Source organism: Notamacropus eugenii, chromosome 3 (genome assembly GCF_028372415.1).
Source record: "Notamacropus eugenii isolate mMacEug1 chromosome 3, mMacEug1.pri_v2, whole genome shotgun sequence".
In the NCBI taxonomy this organism is placed as follows: Eukaryota; Metazoa; Chordata; class Mammalia; order Diprotodontia; family Macropodidae; genus Notamacropus; species Notamacropus eugenii.
In genome coordinates this window covers 39,545,181-39,561,858 of record NC_092874.1, presented here as the reverse complement: position 1 = coordinate 39,561,858, position 16,678 = coordinate 39,545,181, and the positions used below count along the sequence as shown (strand labels likewise).

Here is a 16,678-nt window from a genome sequence, read left to right as displayed (position 1 = left end):
TTATATCCCTAGGGCCTATCACCACCACGTCTAGTAGGCAATGAAGAAATGCTAATGGGTTATTTTTTTACTGACTGTTCTTTCAGTTATACAGCATGCTTCAAGAGGGCAGGTTCAAATCTCCTATTTATGGATTTCCTATAGTGTTGAAGTTCCCTGATGTTGGGAAAGACTGAAGGAAAAAGGAGAAGGGGACAGCAGAGGACAAGATCAACAGGTAGTGTCATGGAAACAACGATCATGAATTTGGACAGACTGGTGCACACAAAGGGTTGGCCACAATGGAACAACTGAACGTGCTGAGCACAACAAGTGCAAAATAAATGCTAAGTGACTGACATTGTAACAAGAAAGAAACAAATGTTTAATGAACACAAGTGCTTTCTACCATATCTGGGAATCTAATCGGCTCAAATTCAAAAGAATTAAGCTTCAAAACAGATTTTCCTGAAAACTAAATTAAACCCTCTTAAGTACACTACACTACCAAATAACAGTATAACCAACATTCTGCCCTCAGTCAAAATTACTAATAATAACAATAAGCTTAATTGTTCTTTGGAGCAGTCAAACTTTCTAATCGCACACATTTTTAAAATGGAATTGTTTTCCTTGATTCACCTGAGTAATCATTTCATTTTCAACAAGCTTTTGAGTCTTTGTAAATTAAAATAAAAATCATATCCTCCAGCTTTTCAACAAAGAGAAGGATCCCTTAAATTTGCACCTTACTGAGAATATAAGTAGTAGTGGTTATATTAGCTACTATAGCAAAAATCTTTTAAAAGTAAAAAGCATAAGAAATGTTCTTTTATTAATTTCATGACATAATGAAGTTAAGAAACCTTGCTACAAAATGCCATGACAAGAGACAACTACTCATTTTAACAATTAAATTCAGTTTTAACCTGACTAGTGAAAAAGGGATAATTACAAAACAAAAACATGTCCAGAATATTCATCATGCAAATGTCGCTTCTATAGTTATTGCTCGGTTTTATCACATTGTGAAATTGCCTACCACACAGCAAGTGAACCAAAACATGCTGTTGATATTCTAATTAGAGTATGCATTACACATGTGTGGTACATTGCTGCCTCCAAGTGGCTTAATGATAAATCACAGAGCTGGAAAAAGAGCTAGAGGAGCTTCCTCACTGCCAGGGCTTTTCTAGACTGGCTCAAACGAAACATCAAAAGACACCAAATAACATGGAGTACACTTTTTTAAACTCCATGCAAACTGGTTCTGACTGAGGCAACTGGCCTGCCGTCTTCTGACAGTGACATCAAGGGCAGGACTGGTCATGGGAAAGTGCTGTTGTCTTCCCTGACTGCCACCCATGTCAAACCTCAGGGAACATCAACACTGTAGGAAATCCATAAAACTTAGCATTATTTCTACTACAAGTAGTGTCATATCTGGATGCCTATCTGTGTATCTTTGAATGTTAATTCCTTCTCTTCTTCTCCCCAGAAGAGCTAACTTCCTGTTGTTGAAAGCATGATAATTTCTTTACATTTAATATTCACTGGACCTCCTCTGTTGAGATCACAGGAGAATGCCTAAATAATTTGTTTTTTGTTTATTATCTATCTGGGGAGCTGTCCCTGAGGTCTAGGAGGTCGGCCCTGAAAGGACAAAGATGATAGTTAAAGGGAATGACAGGTTTTTTTAGTCATGGAGAGACCTGGCCATGTGTCTAGGTGGCAGGGACTAAGCCTTTGTATAATGAGAGATGAAGGAATAGAGAATAAGAAAAAATGATCAAGAGGTAAACCTCAAGAAAAGTTTAGCAATATTAAGACTGCCATAGGCCCGAGTCTTATTTTGACCTTTTCTACCCCAATCATTCCTCAGCTTTTCTACAAATGTTAATATCTATGTGATGAAATGCCTTTAAATGTATTGAAACACTGGGTGAAAAAAACAAGCCTGATTTTCTTTCTCTTTTACTACATAATTATTTGTAGAAAACTGCACCTTGGTCAACTGTTCACTATCTTAAATTAGCAAAGAGGTGTCAAATCTATGCATCACAGATACAGGGCAGGCAACTGAAGATTCTCATGAGGAGTATTTACTTACAATTCTTCTCCTTGTTTTGCTTTCTTATCTGAAACCAGATAAACCGTTCCAAAGCTGCCACTTCCAAGTTTCTGTTGAAGCACATATCTCCTGGCAATCAAAGTCTTTGAGTGAGTGGAAACAGTTGTTGACACACTCACACACTTGGCAGCTTCTTGGAATTTGAGCATCACTCCAAATTATATTGAATATGTTTATTCATTTATAGAGATTTAAAATAGGAGTCTCCTAAGAAATGTTCATATTCATCGAAGTGGTGATCACAGAGCAATTCCTTAAAGATGAAAATTTCACATGTCAGAATATGTCAAAATATTAACAAAACACTCCAGTTTGTCACTGTCATAAGACACCGCCTCCATGAGTTCAGAGCTGCACACGCGTGAACTTGAGGAGCGCTGCTGATTCCAGCAGAAGATGGCCTACTGGATAGAAGGTGGCTTTCTTTTTTTGGTTTGTCCAAATTTCATAAAACTGCAACTTTGCAAAAGTCCTAGAAGCTGTGTCATCTCTTACTCGTCTACACACTTCAATCTATTCCTACTTGTTCACCAGTTCTCTGTATTCAGAATTCACCTGCTTTTTGGATCACAAGGAGCAAGTGTGCAAATGGGTTAGGGTCAGGCCAACAAAATGCTCCTGCTGATGGATGGGGAGAATCCAGATTTGAGATTTCATTAATTTAAGGAATTTAATTTGAGATAACTCCCTCTACCAATGTACATTTAGAACTGTTCCACACTTTATACCCTTTGAAAGGGAAAATGACCTGTCCAGGGTCACTCAGGCAGTAGGTCTCAAAAAGAGTACCTGAACTCATGTGTTCCTGATTCTGAGACTAGCTCTCTATCCACTACACCACCAAGCTGTTTCTATGGGGTCACTACGGATTTATAACCAAGGCTGGCGTTCTCATTATACCAGATAACATTTGCAGTAAATGGGGTAAAGATGATGAAAAGAGTGATACATTACTCCTTATTCGAAAGAAGATCTGACTTAAATATAACAATTACATCCCATTTCTGGAATTCATTTTAAACAACAATCACTTCATAGAATGAAAAATAAGTCACAGTGTTCTCAATGCACATCAATTTCCCAAGTTCTAATTTTAATAATAGTTAAGAGATTTGTTATGTGACACTGTCTTTAAAAAATCATCTGGAATCTTTTGAGGGCAAAGAAATTGTAAAATGTTTACTTACACTGGCACTGATAAAACTATTTACTCAAAGTTTACTAGTGTAAAGTAATGATCAGTAATTTGTTTTTTCACACTACAGAATTTTGGAGTGAGATGTAACATTAGAGATCATCCAAAATACAATGATATAGTGGAGGGAATGATTCAAGTACTCATTCCAGAGACCTGGATTCAATTCCTACCATTTATTGGCTTTGTGACCCTGGGAAAGTCACTTTAAATCTTTGCACCTGTTTCTCTCTCTACGAAATGAAGATAATAAAACTTCACTATCTGTTTCACACAGTTATAACAAGGAAAGAGCTTTGTAAACTCCAAAGTGTATGTAAATGAGTTATTATTCTACAAAATGAGTATTATCTACTGCCCTCATTTTATTGGTGAGGAAACAAGTCCCAGAGAAGTCCACTACTAAAATGTTTGCTTTAAATGATGCAGAACACATGATTTGGGGGAAACATTTTACCATATCTACCTTCTCTAAAGCCATAAAAAGGTGCAAAAAATCTGTTACTTATAACGACAACACAAAGTATGGAAGTCTCATCAGAGCCATCTGTTGTCGAGTTGCCACATTCTGCTGACCGCCTACGTGATTCGCAGTGGGGGTTCATCGGAAACACTGACAGCTCAATTTCATTTGTCAGGTCCTACAGCACTCTTATGAAGAGGCTGTCAGTAAAAAATAAGCCAAAACAGAAGCTGATTCTTACCCATTTCAGCACTGGGATTACAAGTGAAGCTCTGGGCTCAACCCCCACTTTCCCCTAAAAATACCAGCTTGCATTTCTGATCCTGCGTATAACACCAAGAGGATACACAGTAACTCTAAAGTATCAAGCTCAGGAGAGTGAAACACTCGGGAAGCCTAGCGCTTAAGGGGCCTGAGATCAGCGCTCTCAGGTCAGCAAGGCTCCCGGGGTACCGCTTTTGCACGTCTTTTTGGATACGGGGGTTTCCTGTCATGAAAGGCACTCGGGCCAAGAAAACCGTACTATTTTCCTGGTGAGTCTCACTTTCAAGATTTGACAAAGTCTGATTTGGAACCGGCCTCCAATCGAGTCACGAATCAGCGGGGTGCTCACCATGTGCCAAGCACTGTGTTAATGACTTAGGACGGGTCAGAACCGTGTCCCTGCAGGCCCCAGGGCGGGTCTGCGCCTGCCAGCCTCCCCAAGCGCACCAGCTCTGAGGGGCACGGAGCCCTCCGCGCCCCCTGGCCGGGTAGCCAACCACCAGACGCCGGCCTCCGTTTTCTCATCCGTAAAACGCCCGGACGGGCTGGGAGGATAAGAAGGGGGTCGGTTTAATGACGAGGACCCCCCACGCCGGAGGGGGGAGGTCCAGCAGGGGGCGGGGCTGGTGCCTCCAGCTGGCTCGCCTCGCCTAGTAGGGTACAGCAGGGACCCCGGCAAGGAGGCAGCCTCCGGGGGCCCAAGGTGGGGAGGGGCGACCGCTCCCACGCCCCGAATCTCCGCCCCCCTCGTCGCTTGGCACCTGGCGGGGGTCGCCCGGAGAGACCCGGAGAAGGCAGAGGAGAAGACGGGGATAGGGGACCAAGGAGGGAGGGCCGAGCCGCTCACCTTTACCAGTCCCGGGAGGAGGCCGGGGAAGGGGGCCCAGCCTCGGGCAGCGGCGCCCGCCTCCGCCTCTTTTCCCGGCCACAGATGACGCCACGCCCCCGTTCACGTGGCCAAAGTGTTTGAGCGGCGTCGCTAGGAGACGGCCGCGGGGAAGCATGGGAGGCGGCCGTGAAGGGTCGGGAGGCGGGAACAGCTCATGGGCCGTCCCTGGGACCGGCAAACGAAACGCTGGGCTGTCACGGGGACGCCTCCTTAGCCTTCCGTAGTCTCCCTGCCCTCGCCCGTGTCCCTCATAGGCCCATACAAAGAGCCCTCAGGGACAACAGTTAGGGGGCGGAGGGCCTGGGGGGGCGGGACTGCGGGTTACGTCATATCCGGCCACTTCCGGTGCCTTAGTCTCGCGCTAGCCGCATCCCGCCGGGACTTCCGGCTGGGCGCCCTATCCTCGCAGTTCACAGCTGAGCTCCCGGGCGCTCGAGGAAGAGCAGGTGGGGCGGGGGTCGCGAGGCCCGGATGGAACGCGGGGAGCCGGGGGAGGCGGGAGGGAGCCCCCGGGCTGGGCCTCTCTCCCGGGGTGGTGGTCCGTAGGTTGTACGTCTTTAGAGAGGCTAAAACTATAAGAGCGAGTCTGGGGTGAGCTTTCCTTGGAATCCGTGTTAAGGAGGTTCAAACCCCGAGGCCGACGTCCACGCCGCGGCCCTCCCACGGGTTTGTGCGCGCGCCCCGCGCGAGGACCGAGCACGCGGCTCTTTCCCGGGGGTGTCCGGTCCGCAGGGGGCGCGGGGGCGCGGTCGACCGCCTGGCTTCGGCCGGACCTTTAATTGGTTGGGGGGGGGGGCCTCCGGGTCCTCCCACTAGCGTGGCCCTTCGGGAGGGAGTCCCGAGACCTTCCCAAAGGGCGTTTTCTTTAAAAAAAAAAAAAGAATTTTTGAGGGTTTTTTTAAAATTTAAATAAATAGCAAAAAGAATCCCCGAGCTCCTTCAGAAAGAGCCCTCCTAGCGTGGGCCCGCGATCACGTTCCGTGGCTTTTGTCCAAGACCATTATCGAACGGTGAGGGCTCGCTGCGAGCAGCACGAAGCCTAGGCACGGCGGCCACTCTTCCCTTCGAGGAGCTCGCGGACGGGGCGGCTGGGGCGTCTGCCGGCCTTACCCCTTCCCTCTCCACCCCTCCTGGCTCCGTCCCCCTTCCCTGATTGTCCCACCCCGCCTGCGAGGTCTCCCGACACCTGTGGAAACTGCAGCTCCAGGAAGCCCTGCGTGGTGGCCAGCTGGGCTCCGGGAAGTGAAGAATTTAATTGAAGAAGTAGGCTGGTCAGCCGGCCGTGGGCTTCTTCATAGCCTGGAGCCCTCGCTCAGAGTTTTCCTTCACCACAAAGGGTCGGAGGGGAGCACGAGTACGTTTTCTTCCAGAACACAGCCTTCCAAACTTACCAAGGCTTTCCTTCTCTGTCGCCCCACTTCATGTTTCTTGTTCCTCAAATTTATCTAAATTACAAAACTGAAGTTTTATTTTTTTTACTTTTGGATTTTTCTGTTTAAAAAGGCCCCTTTTCTAAACAAAACAGAAACTCTGGTATAGTCATAGCTCCTTACAGATTCCTATTGGTTTTTAGGATGGTGGAAAGCAATAACTTTTACATCCAGCGTCCCAAAATTCCTAGTACCATTTTGAGCCTGGGACAGATATCCTGTAGAGTCTCCAGAATTCCTGCAGCTTTATTGAAAACTTGGTGAACGTTTTTCTGTCTTGAAGGCAGTTCCTTGGACCGTCAGTATGGGTATCCGTGGACTGATGAGTTACGTGGAAGACCACAGTAGTCAGTTCTTCGTTGATCTGAAGTTGAGGGACACCAAAATTATCATTGACGGCTATGCACTTTTCCATAGACTGTGTTTTGATTCCAATGTGGATCTCCGGCATGGAGGAGACTATGATGCTTTTACCGAAGTTACACAGAAATTCTTTGAATCGCTCTTTGCTTGTAAAATACATCCATACGTTGTATTAGATGGAGGCTGTGACGTTTCAGATAAAAAACTCCTTACCTTAAAAGACAGAGCCCGGGAGAAGATCCAGGTAGCATATTCCCTTTCAGTTGGTGGGAGAGGAAATCTTCTGCCTTTACTCATCCGAGAAGTATTCATTCAGGTCTTGAACAAGCTTCATGTTGACTTTGTTCAATGCTTCTCAGAAGCTGACAGAGACATTATGACACTTGCTAACCACTGGAATTGTCCTGTACTAACAATGGATAGTGATTTTTGCATTTTTGACCTAAAAGCTGGCTTTTGTCCTCTGAATGGTTTTCAGTGGAAAAATCCGACTGTGGTTAAAGACACGTTCCACTGCTATATCCCTGCCAGATGCTTCTCTATAGAAAAGTTCTGCAGTCACTTCAACAATATGAATAAAACCCTGCTGCCTCTCTTTGCTGTGCTGTGTGGTAATGATTACATCAATCTGCCTGCCCTGGATACAGTCGTCAGTAGAATGAGTTTGACCCCTGGAACTTCCAACACCAAAGGCAGAAAGCACCAGCGGATTCTAGGACTCCTGAACTGGCTGTCTCATTTTGATGACCCCCATGAAGCCTTAGATAATGTTGTGAAGTACCTGAAAATGAATGACAGACAAGTGGTTAGAGAACTCCTTTGGGGTTCAATGGAGGAATATCAGCCATCTCCAGTGAAGTTGCAGGATTTCTTCCAGCTGGGTGCTTATGTATCTCCCTGCGCCACCAACCTGGGCTTACCAGACTGGATACAGCTGGCTTTAGCAAAAGGGCAACTTTCTCCTTTTGTTTGTGACGCTCTGTCATTACGGCGGACTATTCTTCACACGCAGGTGGAGAATATGCAGCGTCCAAGTGCCCATGTTGTCTCTGTGTCCATTCGGAAAATCATCTATGGGCTTCTTCAGAATTCTTCTCCAAATATAAATAATGTGTCCCGAAGCACAGCATCTAAACAACCTGCAGCTTTCAGTGAGGTAGAAAGGATTGATAAGAATATTGCAACAATAATTATTCATGCAGCAAAGCTCCCAGAGGAATATCAAGAATTAGGCAGACTGACCGAGGTAAGCATTTCGGAACCATGGTAGTAACAGCCCCGCATATGGGAACTATAGATCATTACTGAAACATTCTATATTCTATAATGTGGGTTTATGAAATTTAGAGCCTGTTACCCCTGACAGTAATACAGAAGGTAGAAAGATGGGGGAGAAGTTGGGGGAAAGATAATTAGAACGCTTTTGGAAATGTTGAGTTTAGGAAATCTACTAGACATCCTGTTTGAGGCATCCAAAAGACAGTTGAAGGTCCAAGATCAGAGGTCAGCAGAGAAGTTGTTGAGGCAGGATAGAGAGACTAGAGAATCATCAATAGAGATGGAAGTTAACTCCATGGGAACTGATGAGATCAACAAGTGAGGTAATGTGAAGGAAGCCAAAAACAGGGCCCAGGACAGAAATCCTGAGGGACACCTACAGTTAGAGGAGGATCCAGCCAAGGAGAGATTAGTGACTTGTCCTAAATCCGGAAAATAGAATCAGCCTGCACACCCACATCCCCCAAACCCTGGTACGGTGTTCTTTCTACTATACCACATTGCCTTTCCCTGGGCAGAGAACCATAATAGATGTCACACGTTGGAGTGTTAAGGGACCTCAGCAGTAATACCATGAGTCCCAAAAAGTCTTCATGGAGTTTTAAGCATAAGTAGGTTAAAGCATCTTATGGAGGACACACTATATAATCCAATCTAACAGAAGGAAAAAGTAACTTGGTCACAACCCACAAAACCTATAATGTCAGGTCCATTACTCTTTCTGCTCCATCTCTGCCTCCAAAGCACTATGTAGTAAGGGCTCTGGAGTGGCATAAAACACTCAACACAGTGTAGAGAAGGGGAGAGATGTCTCTGCTCTTATGGCTAGAATCTTCAAGAAAGGGACTGTAGAGGAGGGAGCGCTGGTGTGTTCCTTGGACAGTGGGTAGGATTTAATTTGTGGAAGTGGTGATGTAGAAGGCATAGTGTGGCCAAAGGCCTGGAGGTGAAAAAAGCACACAGGCAAGTCAGGCAGTGTGGCTGACATCTGGAGCTCACTGTTGTGCATAAAATCCATCCTCTCCAAGTCCTGTTCCTCTTTACCTGTTTTCTCCCACTGAGCACTATCTTCTCAGTCCCCCAGACTTAAAACTTCATTTAATTATTTTAAGTCTAGGATCTAATCAGCCTAGAAAAAGCACTGGCTCTGGAGTCAGGCGTTCAAGTCCTGCCCCTTAAACCACCTGTATGACCTTTCACACTCCCCCTCCCTGGGCATCAATTTCCTCATCTCTAAAATAAGGGATTAGGTTAGATGGCCTTTGAGACCACCTCTGGCTCTAAATCTGTGAACCTATTAACAGACCTAATTTTAAGAAAAATAGCACCTACCTCAAAAGTTTTATGTAAGAATCCAACTAAACATGATCTATGTAAAGCATTCAGTAAGCCTTCAAGGGCTCTGCAGGTATTAGCTAATTTTGTCCCCCAGAACTTTAGGCACAGTCCTTTCATTCAATATTTAACACCTTTTTTTTAAAGAGAGAAGCTTAACAGTTAAAACTATTTCATTCATATTGTTTAATCCTGTATTTGCACATAAGAAAAAACATCAAGTTTCTCTCAACATGACAGATCCTGCTTGCTATGTTTTCAGCTTTCTCTCTCTAAGCGCAAGATTCTTCTGCTAGAAACCCTGAAAGTGAAAGAGGGCGTCTTGGACCCGATTCCTGCTTCCTTGAAGCTCCCTGTCGCTGTCACTTGCTTTTGGTTGCAGTCCTTAGAAGCCAAGGCAAAACTGTATCACGTGCAAGCTTTACTGATGGGAATGCTGTGTGGGCAGCTGCACAAGATGACCAGTGAGCCAGGTAGGTATCTGTACTTTTACCCTAAAGTTTAAATAGGAGGAAAGGAGGAGATAGTGACATTCTTTAGCATTTCTTAGCTTCTGATGTGATAGACCAACCTCTGCCAGCCCCCTTGATGCTCCCTGACCTGTGTTTTTGGTGGCCAGTTTCACTTCTTCCTCCCAATTCAGAGATAATGGTCATTACATGTCACCAGAGATGCTACCAGTTCAGGAGGGACTTCTTTCCTGAGACAGTTATTTCTCATTGCTCTATCATAGAACAAATACCTACAACTACAGAAAACTAGATGGTCATATTCTAGCTATGCTATCATCTTTACCTCCCCCCCATAATCTTCAGTTAATGTATGAGCAATAATGGGGAAACAACATCAACTTCTCTTCTTTCTGCTGGGAATATTCCTTTTGAAGAAATCTCATTGGTATAGAAGCATTCTTTGTACAATGAACGTGTTTGATTCTTTTGAAGAATATTCCTTTTAAATTAGGCATGGATATGACAGCTTTTCTTTATCCAAGTGCAGCATCAGCTCTGAACTGAGTTGTTACTGTCTGAATTTTCAGCACCTACCCAGTTTCATAAGAGCTTACTTTTTATCCAGAATAATTTTAAAAAAAGAATCAAAGAAATAGGACTCTAAGCCTTGTGCTAAAATACCCAAGAGTTTTTATACTTAGAAGGCTCTTTATCTTAATTGTATCATTTCATTATTTTATTAATATGTATTCACCTAATTCGAACTTGAAAGCAAAAGAAGCTGTTGCCTCACTGTTGGGGTTTGTTTGTTTTTTAACTCACATTTTATTTTTTCTGCTGCGTAAACAGTATGTGAGAAAAGACCTAAGAGCCAAATCTGCAAGTTCTCTTGCTGAGTCCAACAGAAGAGCACATGTCAAGGGGTGTTCATTTTCCTTTAAGGATTATGGATATGGAGCACAGGCAGCCTCAGTGCCCGCCTGCTCATAAACATGAAACAGAAGGGCCTGTATGTATTTTCCAGGTGGTCCATAGAACCCCTGTACACATAGATTCTTTCTTTGGTACTTGAGGAAGCTGGTCATTCAGTTTGGGCCCCCATTCCTGTTAGATGTTAACTTTCCTCTTTGATGCCAGCATGGAGGCGTTATCTTTTACATTCAAGTGGTATTTACCCAGATGAGTGAGCTATAGCACTCATTTTTCTGGCATAAAAATGGATTTCAGTTAGACTCTTAGAAAGAAAATATAAATTTATATTTCACAGACCAAATGAATTAGAGAACTGAGGCATAGGCTTATATGGTATAAGACTTTATCCTGGAAACCTAACCAGTGTTCTGGAAACTATCCTAAGCCAAGTATTCAGCACAATTAAGTTTAAGATTGAGAAGAGAATTTTCAGTAGAGTATTTGAATTCAAGTGCCTTCAAAGCTCAGGTATTTAAAATTAAGATAGCAAAGTGTCAGAATAAAGATTTTTCATAATTTAAAAAAACTGTTTCCATTTGGTTGTTCATTGCCTTTGAAACTTATGGAGTCTGCATGGGTGGAAAATACCTGAAAGCCTTTGCAAACACTACTCTCTTAGGGTTCTTTTTCATCTAGATAATAAGGAATTGCATGTGGATGGGGCTAAGGTGCTGTGTGACCAGTTTCTTAAAGTGAAAGAAAATAAACTACAGAGAAGATTGGATTTAGATACAGCCCATGTTTTCTGTCAGTGGCAGTGCTGCCTCCAGATGGGATTCTATCTCAATCAGCTACTGTTGATGCCTTTACCAGAGCCCGACCTCATGTGGTAAGTTGAGCTAGTCACAGTAATTCCAGGCCCAAAAAAGTGCAGAAGACAGGGATGACAATCAAAATTCATCCGTCATTGTGTGACGATAGCAAAATAATTACTTCCTGATTCTCTGTTAATGGGTCAGCTTGGTTATTTTTCAAAAGCAGTACTGCCTTTCCATCCTGAGAAAGAGCTCTAAAGCAGTGAATTCAGAGTGCCAGACCAAAAATTTAGGACTTAACAGTTGATCAGTTTGGGCCCGAGTCTAGATGGTTTTTTTTGTTCTGTTTGGGATGATAAATCCCCACCACATTCCTATGAAGCTCCAGCAATTTTTCTGTAATTTAGTCTTAAGAGAATTAGCTGGAACACTGAGAGATGGAGTGATGTGGCCATGGCCACTGTTTGTGCACTGCAGAGGCAGAATCTTGGTGCAGGTTTTTCTTGTTTCAAAGTTAGCTCTATAGCATACCATGGAGTAGTGGAAAGAAGCCTGGCCTCCAGAACCAGGGAACCTGGGTTCAAATCCCACTTCTATATCTCTGGCAAGGTCCCTTAAATTCCACGAGGTCCAGTTTCTTAGTTCTGGCTGGCCTGAGGACCCTTCTAGCTCTGTATGTATCTGCTACGTCATGCCTGTCTCTAATAGATATACCTGACCAGTTTCTGTTGTTGAGTGATAGTTGTTTTAAAATGAACTACTTCTAAAGCCTGATACTGTAAACAAACTAGGGGAGCAAAGAATGTTTTGTCAGATTTATGGAGGCTGGAGGAACTTATGATCAAACAAGATAGAGAATGTGATGAATAACAAAATGGATAACTGATTACATTAAATTGAAAAGTTTTTACATAAAGCCAATGCAACCAAGATTAGGAAGGAAGCAGAAAACTGAGAAAGAATTTTTACAACTGGTATCTGTGATAAAGGCCTCATTTCTAAAATATAGAGAGAACTGAGTCATATTTACAAGAATACAAGTCATTTCCCAATTGATAAATGGTCAAAGGATATGAACAGGAAATTTTCAGAGGAAGAAATTAAAGCTATCTATAGTCTTATGAAAAAAGCTCTAAATCACTATTGATAAGAGAGATGCAAATCAAAACAGCTCTGAGGTACCAAATCACACCTATCAGATTGGCTAATGTGACAAAACAGGAAGATAATAAATGTGGGAGAGCTGAAACACTAATTCATTGTTGGTGAAGCTGTGAGCTGATCCAACCATTCTGCAGAGCAATTTGGAACTATGCCCAAAAGGCTATAAAAATGCACATACCCTTTGACCCAGCAATATTGCTTCTGGGACTGTATCCCAAAGACATCATAAAAATGGGAAAGAGTCCCACATGTACAAAACTATTTATAGCAGCTCTTTGTGGTGGTGAAGAACTGGAAATCGGGGGGATGCCCGTCCACTGGGGAATGGCTGAACAAGTTGTGGTATATCAATGTAGTGCAATACTATTGTGCTATAAGCAATGACAAACAGGCAGACTTCAGAAAAAGGAAAGACTTACATGAACCGATGCTGAGTAAAGTGAACAGAACCAGAAGAACATTATTCACAGTAACGGCCACAGTGTGTGAGGACTGTTTCTGACAGACTTAGCCCTTCAGAGCAATGCAAGGACTTAAAACATTCCCAAAGGGCTCATGATGCAAAGTGCCATTCACATCCAGAGAAAGATTATGGAGTCAGAACGCAGAATGAAGCAGACTATTTTCTCTTTTGTTATATTTAACAAAACATTATTCTGTTTCTCATGGTTTCTCTCATAAGTTTTAATTCTTCTATGCAACATGACTAGTGTGAAAATTTGTTTAATAGGAATGTATGTGTAGAGCCCATATAAGATTGCATGCCCTCTTGGGGAGAGAGGAAGAGAAAATTTGGAACTTAGGGAAGTGAATGTTGAAAATTGAAAACAAATTAATAAATTTGGAGAAAAAAAGATAAAATGAACTACTTAATCCTATTTCTAATAACTGGCTTTTCTAATCTAGCAACTTTGTTTTGAATTTATTGGCAAGCCTGCTCCCATCTGTAATCGGAATTTGTAGCATTTTACTCACTAATCAGTACATCAGATGCTTCCACACTAAGACTGACTTTTGTGACCTTTCCATCCTCAGCAAGACTGTGACCAGAAGTTAGTACTTTTAGGCAAGACTACATAGTTTCAGAGGTAAATAAATAGAAGGATCCCTTGGGTGTCTCATTAAATTTTTCACCTGACCATAGCTTCATGCAAAGTGCCAAAATTCGGAGTATAGTTTGAAGCTTTAGTATCTCAGCCTTCTCGTCCCTCGGTGAGAGCAATGATGTGCTTTCTCTTCCACTTGGACAGGCTCTACAGCGGAACTCTTGTCCATGGACTTTCTCAAGAACTCCCCGTTTCATCCTCAGCAGAAAGTCTTCTGAGCGTGTGCCCTGGAGCAAGACGGCTTTATAACCAGCTCTTCCATGCAGTGAGGTCCACTGTCCCTTCAGAATGCCTTTCCCATAGGGAGAAGTCAGAAGCCAAAAAGAAGAAACAGAAGAAAAATAATGCCAGCCTAACAAAGCACTGGGTGGGCATTTCCCAGGGAACCAAGTCCATACACAATCATGTCAGCAACAGGTTTGGACTCCTCAGAATAGTAGACTCAGAGGACCAAGGTCAGGGGTCAGGGCTGGAGTAAATCCAGAAGTGTTTTTAGTCTCCCAGAATGTGACTAAGTCGTTTCTTTCCAGTGATCAAGCTGAAAAGGATTATTCTCTAAATCAATCATGCTGCAGGGATTTCAGCACCCCCATCCCTTGCTAACACTCAGTACAGCTGAAACCTAGGGGAGATGTCATTATAAAATAATAATTACTGGAAACCTCTCTTATAGTCCCCTTTAGTTGGCTAATAGTTATAATAGATCTCTAACTGCAGCAGCTCTGGCTGTTGGTAGGTGTGGTGTGTGTATATATGTAAGTACATATTTGTATAGATGGACACAGACCTAACATATATGTGGAAGTATGTGTATACACATACATATATACAGAGAGAAATTTTTTAAGTTTTATATTGTACACATCCTACAAGACCCTGTAACATGTATTTTACTCCTGGAAATGCTACAGTGTAGCCCTGGAACTGCGACAAGGGCTATTACAGGAAACTAGGCAATTGCCATTTCTAAAATTATTTTTATAGTACTTTTTATATGTTTTCATATGCCATTTACACTGAAAAATAAAATTTCATAGCATAAAACCAGAATGGTTTGGTGGTGTGTAATTTGTTGCGACTAGAGCATGCCATACCCCTATCGTGTATCTGTGTTTTAATCATTAGTCTGTGCCATGGAGGAGAGCCTACTCTTTAGGGAAAGGTTTTCAGTCTAGGAGGCCCTGAGTTTTCAAAGAGCAGTTTTCATCTGTTGACTCTGACTTTTGCCTCAAGTTCATGGTTCTGGACCTGCATGAGTGGTTTGGTGTGGTTTTTTTTTGTCATGAGATTAACTATAACTTAACGTCAGAGCTGTAATGCATCTGAAAATGGATTAAGGTGTTCATCTATGAACTAGGTCTGAGGTAGTAAGAATTACGATCTTTTAGGAAGTAAGAAACAACAAGCTGCTGTAAAAGGGAAGAGGGCAGGAGCTACTGATGTTTATTAAAGAGTCTCTAGACAAACGTGTCCTTTGAAGCCTTACATGCAAATTTATGTTTCTTAATTGCTCATGGAACTGTTTTCATATTTCTATACGTTATTCATTTTGGTTTTACTCACTAGGGAATTTAATTTATCTACTGATTATCACTGGCATTTAAATACTTGGTGGTCATTATACATTCATAAGCTATGGGAATTTGGGAGAAGTATAAGAAGATAGAAAAAACTAGCATAAATAAAAGTACAATCAGATCCCTGGAAAGGATAGAAAGAGAGATTACACACACTGGGATGTGGGAGGTTATTGAGAGCAGAGTGGTTGGCAGGAGCCTCCTGTAGGTCACTCTCTGATGATAAGTAAGTTAGCAGCACTAACCAAATCCCTCCAAGGCAAAAAATTAGTGGATGAAATGCAGACCTGAATTTCTCTACTAGTTATTTACTTCCTATTGACAGGATATTTTTTTTTAATCACTAACAGAAGGGTAAAATGTTAATCTAACAGGAACTGAAAGAAGGATGTTAAATGTTTTGTTAAAATACTCTGATAATCAGAGTTAAAATAGGTCATTGGCAACAAAAAAAAAGTTTGTTTTTTTTTAAAGCTGATTTAGTAAGTAGTGATTAATTTTCCCCATTAAGCGAGACTTAGAGTGAGGATGCTACTGCCAATCTTGTTAAGATCTGAACATTTTATAACTTTGAGTTGCTTGATAAGTACTGATCAAGGACATGGCTCTGCATCCATCCCAGCCCCCGACTTTCTTGCTCTTCTCTTTTCTTGGGATGGGCTTTGCTCACTGACCTCACAACTCGACACTGTGGGGCCTAGGAGAATGCTACTGGGGGGATACTCTTTAGCAAAGCTTCTCCTGAGCCCTCACTGATGTGCTTCCTGTTTGAACAAATCAATCACAATGATATGATTAACTCAAACATGAAACAGTTACCCAATGAGGAGACAAAGGCAAGAATCATCAAAACGTAACAATTCAATCATAAACCTGGGTCACACACTCCCATTAATGCACAAAGGGGAGAATGGACGCTAATCATTAGGGTACCTCACATGCACGGGGCCTGGAAGTTTCTGGTCTTTTTAGGAAACAGTCCATACCATAGCTTCTTTGGACAGAACCCCACCCTGATCCTCTCTCTATTCTTCTGTTGGATGAAACTGTTTCTCTGCCAGTCTTGGGCTTGAAATAGTTCAATTCCTTTAGCTTATGGCAGCTTTAAGTCTGGCATCTTCAGGCTTCTCAAATTGGCTCTCTGGGCTCTCACAGTTTCTGTAAATTAAAAGCTATATTCTCAAGTAGTTTCTGATACTTCAAATCTGGGTCACCTTATCGGTAGTGACCCGTCTCTAATTTAGGCTGAGAAACCCCAAATCTATAACTTCTGTCAGATATAACACAAATACTTAATATCCAATAGTCCCTTGGGGTTATAAAAT

At 42.6% G+C, this 16,678-nt stretch overlaps 2 protein-coding genes across 11 annotated transcripts in view; one reads left to right on the top strand and one right to left on the bottom strand.

The window, feature by feature from the left end:
- Positions 1-5,246, bottom strand: part of NEK11 (NIMA related kinase 11) — a 283,992-nt gene extending 278,746 nt beyond the window's left edge. For 5 of the 7 annotated variants that reach the window (XM_072651314.1, XM_072651315.1, XM_072651313.1 and 2 more), the window contains exons 1-2: positions 4,880-5,246; positions 2,090-2,363 (exon numbers count right to left, since the gene is read on the bottom strand). In XM_072651314.1, coding sequence (XP_072507415.1) covers positions 2,090-2,259 — 170 coding nt within the window. In that variant the 5' untranslated portion in view covers positions 2,260-2,363; positions 4,880-5,246. Of the gene's footprint in view, positions 1-2,089; positions 2,364-4,879 lie in introns of those variants that run through there. The other 2 variants (XM_072651318.1, XM_072651320.1) reach the window with 2 other exon arrangements.
- Positions 5,247-5,266: 20 nt separating this feature from the next.
- On the top strand, positions 5,267-14,826 carry ASTE1 (asteroid homolog 1). Of its 4 annotated transcripts, none has more exons than XM_072651312.1 (5): positions 5,267-5,367; positions 6,495-7,960; positions 9,590-9,800; positions 11,504-11,580; positions 13,921-14,826. In XM_072651312.1, the coding sequence occupies exons 2-5, from the start codon at positions 6,656-6,658 to the stop codon at positions 14,023-14,025; spliced, it is 1,698 nt and encodes a 565-aa protein (XP_072507413.1). In that variant the 5' UTR covers positions 5,267-5,367; positions 6,495-6,655; the 3' UTR covers positions 14,026-14,826. The 4 variants fall into 4 exon arrangements, with proteins under 4 accessions (XP_072507413.1, XP_072507409.1, XP_072507412.1 ...); XM_072651308.1 differs by having other exon boundaries at positions 11,388-11,580; XM_072651311.1 differs by having other exon boundaries at positions 5,274-5,367; positions 6,635-7,960; positions 11,388-11,580.
- The last annotated feature ends 1,852 nt before the right edge of the window (positions 14,827-16,678 follow it).